At 45.6% G+C, this 7,775-nt stretch overlaps 1 protein-coding gene across 1 annotated transcript in view; it reads right to left on the bottom strand.

Annotated features, from left to right (window-relative positions):
* Positions 1 to 7,775, bottom strand: part of CA6 (carbonic anhydrase VI) — a 27,754-nt gene that overhangs the window by 3,727 nt on the left and 16,252 nt on the right. Inside the window, exons 5-6 of the mRNA XM_008574402.1 lie at positions 6,486 to 6,555; positions 1,551 to 1,708 (exon numbers count right to left, since the gene is read on the bottom strand). Coding sequence (XP_008572624.1) covers positions 1,551 to 1,708; positions 6,486 to 6,555 — 228 coding nt within the window. The remainder of the gene's footprint in view (positions 1 to 1,550; positions 1,709 to 6,485; positions 6,556 to 7,775) is intronic.

Raw genomic sequence — 7,775 nt, 5'->3', positions numbered from 1 at the left:
GGGTTCGGATCCTATATAGGAATGGCCGGTGCGCTCACTGGCTGAGCGTGGTGTGGGCGACCCCACACCAAAGGTTGCGATCCCCTTACCGGTCACGAAAAAAGACAAAAAAAAACATTGACTGATGAGGATTCTTTAATATATGACTTGGTGTCTTTCCACTCTTCTAGAAAATTGTTGGCCAATATTTCCTCAAATTGTGCCTCTTGCCTTTTCTGCCTCTCTTCTCCTTCTAGAATTTCAGTTAGACATTTGTTAGACCTTTCCACTATACTAGTTTCTTTACTTCTTTTTTATATTTCTATTGGTTTTTCTCTTTATGCTGCATTCTAGGAAATTTTCTAGAAATTCTATTTGGGCTTTTTTTTTCAAGTGAGGTTAGTCATTTTTACATATTTTGGTTCTTTCCTCATGTTTAAACCTCTTATTTCTTTATACATATTAAGCCTTCTTATGTTATATTAATTACCTGGTAATTCCATGATCTGTAATCTTTGTAGGTCAGATTCCACTGGCTCTCTCTCATAGTGTCTTTTTCCTCATCTGTTTTGTGATTTTTTTTTTCTAATTGAGCTAATTTCAGGTAACTTTATTGGTGGAAATTCTTCTGCATCTTGAGTTAAGGTGTATTTTTTCCAGAGATAGGTTATATTTGCTTTTTTTGGTATCTGGGGCATTTCCAGCCTGGTTAGCAACACTTTCGTGTGTGGGTTTCCTTGAGTAGGGTTCTTTTTAAGTTTTCCTGGAGTTAGGGAATAAAAAGCTTAACAAAAAGAAATATTTGTTTCTGTGGAAGAATATCACTCAGGGGCCGGCCCGGTGGCGCACTGCTACAGTGCACCGCTTGGGAAGCGTGGTGGTGCTCCCGCTGAGGGTTCGGATCCCACATACAGACCGGCCGCTCACTGGCTGAGCGAGGTGTGGGAGCGACACCGAGGGTTGCGATCCCGTTGCCGGTCCCAGTCCGGTGCGGGCGCGGCACTGAGGGTTGTGACCCGTTGCTGGTCACGAAAAAAGACAAAAAGGGGGAAAAAAAAAAAAGAATATCACTCAGAAGAAAATATCAGCTTTGCCTTACAGCCTCAGTAACATTTGTTCGATGCAACAAACATTTACTGGGCATCCTCAAAGGGCTCCAGGCATTTTAATATGACAAAGAGTTAACTATGAAGCTATCCTTCTTGCATAAAGCCATTTGAAAGGTTAAAATGTAAGCTGAGGACAGGGATTTAGTACATCAAGAACCTAGAACAGTGCCTGGCAAGAACGGCACTCAACAGTGTTTGCCTGTGCCGTGCAGATCTTCTCCTATGACTTGGATCAGGCTCCAGTCCTTTTGCTGCATCAACTGTAAGTTTCTTGGACTCTCTGACGCCTGTTTGTCCATCTCTGCCACAGCACTAATGAAACCAGCCACGTAAATACGGGTGAGGCACAGTAGCCCTGTACATGGCAAGTGTCCAAGGTGAGACCTTAGGTGAGATTCTGGGGACACACATTAACCAGGCAGTCGAAAGGGGAGACTTGGGCAAAGCAATGGCATGCTTTACCTGCGACTTGGAGAGCTTGACGGAATCTGCCAGCACAAACCACCGGACGTTCTCGGTACAGGGAGGAGTGGTGAGTGAACCCTGGTAGCTGTAGTAGTGGTGGAGGTCCTCAGGCAGCATGTCCTGAATGTCAAGGTCAGTCAGATCTGTGCTTTGTCCTAACCGACAAAACAGGAGATAAAGGAATGTCAGAGACCGCCACTGCCGAGGCTCAGATGTCACCACCTTCAAATCACCTTATCATTGGGAATAATTTCCCCAGTTTACTGCTTCCTGGAAAGGGTTAAGAGCAGAGACTTTGGGGACAGACACACTCAGATACCTCCTCTGGCTGAGTGGCCTCAACCGAGTCTCACTCTAAGGCTGTTTCCTCATCTGTAATAAGGGGACACTCAATAGGATTGCTGTGAGGGTAAAGGAAATAATGTTTATGAAGTGGCTGGCATTGAACCCGCATGTAAGGAAGTACTTCTAATTATAACTGCCATCAGCATCGTCGTCGTCACTGTTAGGCAGAGGGTACATTTTATAATCAATGAAAGAAAAGACTTACGACCTCTGGAAGCTTCTTGGTAAGTGCCCTCAAAGGAAAAACACAATCCCTTGGTTTGGGCTTATTTAGAAGTGGGTGGATAGAGCAGAATCAGAACACAGCTGGGATGCACGTGTCAGCACGCGGTCCCGAGCTCCCCCTGCCACTCCCCGAGGGAACCAAACCCAGCCACAGATGGGGTACAGGGAGGGAGCGCACGCAGGGTGTCTGACGCTCCCACAGCAGCCGCACCACTGCTAGAGAGCCACTTGCTCTGTTCACGTCAGAGCTCAGCACGAGACTAGCGCAACATGGAGCTGAGTTCTGTGGAGTTTGCTTCCCTGAGCACTTTTGTACTTTTTAAAGGCAACAAGAATACACTTTTGAAATCTATATACACAGGCTTGTTCAACCAAGGCCACGAAGTCTAGCAGTGCATAATCCCAGGAGCAGGCAAAAGATTTTCCAAGTTTTATTATTATTGGAAAATTTCAAGATATAACCTCCCAAGCAGCTCTATAGTGTAGATTTATTTTTATAACTCTAATATATTTCAGTGAAGGTCCAGAATTCCAGAATCATGGTGTAACCACTATAAAAAATAGTATGGTGGTTCCTCAAAAAATGAAACATAGATTACCATATGATCCAGCAATTCCACTTCTGGGTATATGCCAAAAAGGACTGAAAAGCAGGGGCTGGCCAGTTAGCTCACTGGTTAGAGTGTGAAGCTGATCACACCAAGGTCCAGGGTTCAATCCCTGTACCAGCCAGCTGGCAAAAAAAGGATTGAAGCAAGGATTTGAGCACATATTTGTACACCCACGTTCATAGCAACATTATTCACAGCAGCCAAAAGATGGAAATAACCCAGATGTCTGCCAGTGGATGAAGAGAGAAACAAAATGTGCCATATACACACGACGGAATATTATTCAGCACTAAAAAGGAATGAAATTCTGAAACAGGCTATGACATGGATGAACATTGAAGACATCACGCTAAGTGAAATAAGCCAGACAGAAAAGGACAAATGTGGGCTGGCCAGTTAGCTCAGTTGGTTAGAGTTCGGTGTTATAACACCAAGGTCAAGGGTTCAGATCCCCACTCCGGCCAGCCACAAAAATAAATAAGTGAATAAATAGGACAGGAATGAGACACTCGGGGAAAAAACCTGTATGCAGAATTACAGATTATTTGTTTTGTTTTTTGGGATTTTACTTGTTTTTTTTATTGTACATGTTTATGGGGTAGAGTTTGTTGTTTCAGTACATGCATAGATCGTATAATGATCCAATCAGAATATTAGCATATCTATCACCTAAACATTTAACATTTCTTTGTGGTCATAACATTCAAGATCCTTTTTTCTGGCTATCTTCAAATATACAATATAATATTATTAGCTATAGTCACCCTAGAGCACCAGAATTTATTCTTCCTAACTAGCTGGCCTTGTAACTGACCAGGTCTAACAACGTTTCTCTGCTTCCCTCCTCCCGTTTCCCTGCCTCTGGTAGCCACTATTCTATTCCCTATTTCTCTCTTTTTTTCTCTCTCTCTCTTTGTTTTTCTTAATTGACCCATGATAACTATATAATTTTACCACAATTTTTTAAAAAGAATTTTTGAACCCTCTGTAAGTTTAGATAATTGGAGATCTTCTAGTGCCGAACATACCTAAGGCTGGCAAATCCAAATTTAGGAAGAGGTCATTCATAATTAAGGAACTTTTGGGTTGCTAAAGGTATCTTGTGGGTGTTCTGCTGACATAGACTAGCTCCTATCGTGTATTTGACACATGCTTCATGCCAGCCATGTGCCAGGTATGTTACTAATGCTGGGAACACGACAATTAACAAGGCAGAGTCCTCGCCCACTTGTGTTCTAGTAATGGGAGACATGTAATAAACTGGTAAGTAAATAAAATGTGGGGCCGGCCCGGTGGCGCACTGGAGAGTGCACCGCTTGGGAGCGTGGCGGCGCTCCTGCTGAGGGTTTGGATCCCACATACAGACTGGTTCCCGCTCACTGGCTGAGCGAGGTGCGGGCGCAACACCGAGGGTTGCGATCCCGTTGCCGGTCAGTAAAAAAGACAAAAAAAGGAAAATAAATAAATAAATAAAATGTGGACAGTGATAAGTACTGAGCAGAAAATTAACATAAGGTGATGTGTAATGTTTTGGAGTTAAAAACAACAGGACACCTGGATGGTTTGGACATTTGAGGGGGGCGGTGATGGAAAGAGAAAAATTGAGGATGATTCCACGATGCTTGTCTTAAACAATGGGATGTGTGACATTCTTTGCTGAGATGTGAAATAAGCAAAGAGAGTCAGTATAGGGAATGCCCAGAAGGCAGTGGGAGTACAGTCGTGCTTTGGCTAGCTTACCTTTTAGATCCACAGGGCAGTAACAAGTAAACAGTTGAATAAGGGAATCTGGAGTTCAGAGAGAGGCTAGTGTCGTGGGCAGTACTGATCAGAAGCAGAATTTATTGACTTGAAAGAGGAAACGTACTGGGTCAGTTTGGAGAAATAGAATATCTGAGGTGAGTTCAAGGAAACTCCAGGGTTTGCATGATTGAAACTTCTGGATGGCTGGAGTTCTGCTAACTAGGGATATCCCTACTTGAGTGACTTTCACCTCTGGCCCCAGCAGGCAGTGACAGCTGGTCCGTGGTTTCTCCTGCTGGCTTTGTTTATGGTCAGTAAATTAGCCAGATGGTTCTTGGGTCCACTGTGTCTCACCTGTCCTGCCTGCTGCCGTCACTGCACAGAGGGTGAGATAAAGTTTTTTGGAGCCCACAGCCTAGAGATAGCAATTCAGGCCATTCACTGCATGAGGTCACTGAGAAAAGAATTGTGGAGCCCTTCGACATTCTGAGCAGGAGTCAAGCAACAGGGCACAGCTGGAGAGGCTGTGGGGGTGCCGCAGGGATGCCGGCTGGGGTGGAATGGACCATGGTTTCTAGAGCAACCAAGACAAGAGAAGTGGCCAGTAGATGTGACAACAGGGATGACCTTGACTGGCTTGGTGGAGTAGCGGGGCCAGCTTAGGGTGAGGTGGGTGAGAAAGGAGAACAGGACTATTAGACCACTCTTTCCAGGGGAACCGAAAAATGGGGTGGACGCTGGGGGAACGGTGAGGTCAAGAGATACTTCTGTTTGTCATCGGAGGTGGGCGCTAGTCAGGCACAGGTCTGTGTGCCCAGCTGAGTGACCCGATGAAGAGTAAGAGGTTAGTGATGCAGGAGAGAGGGGAGGGGATAGCACGAGAGAGGCTGGGGTCGGGCTCACGTGGAAGGGGTGGCCTGTGACGAGACCAGGGACTTTTTCATCCATTGTAACACAGAGTCTGGTCCAGACGCAGGTGGGTTAGGAAGAAGAGCGAGTTTCCAACCGATCCCTTCCACCTTCTCCATGGAGTGGGGAGTGAAGGTGGGAGGAGCTGGAGCAGGGTGCGGGGGGCTTCAGAGGGAGGGCAAGTGCGGGGAGGGATCATTTTGGAGATGGAGAAAGAAAATGCCCAGAGTAGTATTTTAGGATTTCTGGGCAGTGTTAGTGCCTATTTATATTTGCAGTTATGAACAAATATAATGCCAGTTAGATGTCTGTGGGTTTCTATCCAACCTCATTCAGCTATTTGGCTACAGACTCAGTAGGTGAGAGCTGGTCTGGGACTGTGCCAGGTGAGTTTGTGGAGACGCGCAGGGCAGGACGTTGAAGGTGTGCGCCTGGGACGGCCCGTGCAATCTAAGCTAAGTAAAGAGAGATGAAAGGACACGAGGCGTGACCAGCAGTGAGACCGTGGAGGCCCGTGGGTTGGAGGACTCCGTCAGATGAGTTGCTGGAGAGGGTGAGTGCTGAAGTCAGTGAGCTGGGAGGCTGGCGGGTGTGCCCGGAGTGGGATATACAAAATCGAGCCTTCAGAGCTGATGCAGTCACAGCTCAAGGTCAGGGGCTGACCGTGGGAGTGGGCGATTGCTCTGACAAGAACTCTGCCTTCTGAAGGCAAAGGGGACGAAAAACCAGCCCCAAGGGTCCGTATGTCCAGGCGGGAAGATGAGGGCTTCACTCTGGACGTTCATCTCAGCTTGGAGCCAGGGTGAACACCTCTCTCTAGTGACGACGATTGTCACTGCCCACTGGGGCCAGAGGTGAAAGTCACTAAGTGAGGATATTCCTAGATAGGAACTCCAGCCATCCTGAAGTTCCAATCACGGGAAACAACCAGCAGAGTCTATAAACAGGTTTCTCAGAGGTGACCTGAGAAGCAAGTGACCTCGTGCAGGCAGGGGTGGGCTACCCACCCTGCCAGAGTCACTCTTCCCCTGCCTCCTGCCCCCACCTTGACTCCCGCACATCCCTCTTCCCTCCTGCACCTGCCATTGCCTGCCCTTACCTGCGTACTTGATGTTGGCCAAATGAGAAATGAAGTTGCTGTAATAAGTGTTTTCAGCATAATTCTTGGTCTGTAGGAGAAACACAAAGCAGTCAGCGTGAGTGGAGAAGAGGCCTCGGCACCGTCTCTGCTACCCAGATGTTGGGTGTTTCAGCTGACTGGGCGCAGCCTGGAGAGCAAGGACGGGGCAGCCCGTCCCCTGGTTGTGCTGGGGGGACCAGGGAGGGACAATCTGGCTCTTCTTTGCTATCAACTCCTTGCGCTCATCAGTCTCTTCGAGGAAGACACTATCTGAAACATTTTGGCAGCTTGTGTGGAAAGAAGCTTCTCAGTGACTGGTGATACCCTGAGAAGTGGCCAAAAGTCACAACTAAAAAATTCCCCGTGCACATGTTTTGGGTAGTGTCAGCTACAGTCACATCCTTTGTGATGATGGGGCTTGATCTCATGAGCTCCCTTCCTCATCCTCAGGACCTTTGACAGAGTCAGATGCCCAGGACAAAGCTGCCCCAATTCACCCACTGCCAGGTCCCTCTTTTTGTATGAGTGTTGACTTTTAAAAGTCAGAAAAGCTGCTTTTGGTGACAAAGGCCTATTTTCAATGGATCTTTTCAGATGGTGGTGTTGACCCAATTCTTCTCTCACGTCAGGCATACATTCAGGCTTTCTTGGATTTATGACTGCCCCTTGCTGTTTGTTTTCTAAGTATCTTTTTTTGTTTGTTTGTTTCTCTGTCTCATCTTACTGCCTTCTTTTGTGTTAAACAAATACTTTTAGTGTACATTTAACCATTTTTAGTAGTTGCTCTAGTGATTACAATATACAACTTAATCACAATCTGTGTCAGGTTAATACTAACTTACTTCCAGTAAAATATAGCAATTTTGCTCCAATATAGCTCTATTTCTTCTATTTTTTGTCATGTACATTACATCTGCATTTATTATAAGCACAACAATTCAGTGGTGTAATTATTGCTTTAAACAATCTTATATGTTTTTTAAAAAGAAATTTTAAAAAGAAAAGAAAAAAATATGTATGTAGTCTTTTCTTTTGTATTTAGCCACATATTTACCATTCCTAGCACTCTTCATTTCTTTCTGTGGATTTGAGTTACTGTCTGGTGTTATTTCCTTTCAGCCAGAGGACTACCTTTAATATTTCTTATAAGACAGATCTGCTAGCAATTATCTCGGTTCTTGTTTATCTGGGAATGTCTTTATTCCACCTTCATTTTTTTTTTTTCCTTTTTGTCTTTTTTCGTGTCCGGCAATGGATCGCAACCCTCAG

This window comes from Galeopterus variegatus, unplaced genomic scaffold (assembly GCF_000696425.1).
Source record: "Galeopterus variegatus unplaced genomic scaffold, G_variegatus-3.0.2 Scaffold1039, whole genome shotgun sequence".
Lineage (NCBI taxonomy): Eukaryota > Metazoa > Chordata > Mammalia > Dermoptera > Cynocephalidae > Galeopterus > Galeopterus variegatus.
This window is presented reverse-complemented; position numbering and strand designations above follow the sequence as displayed.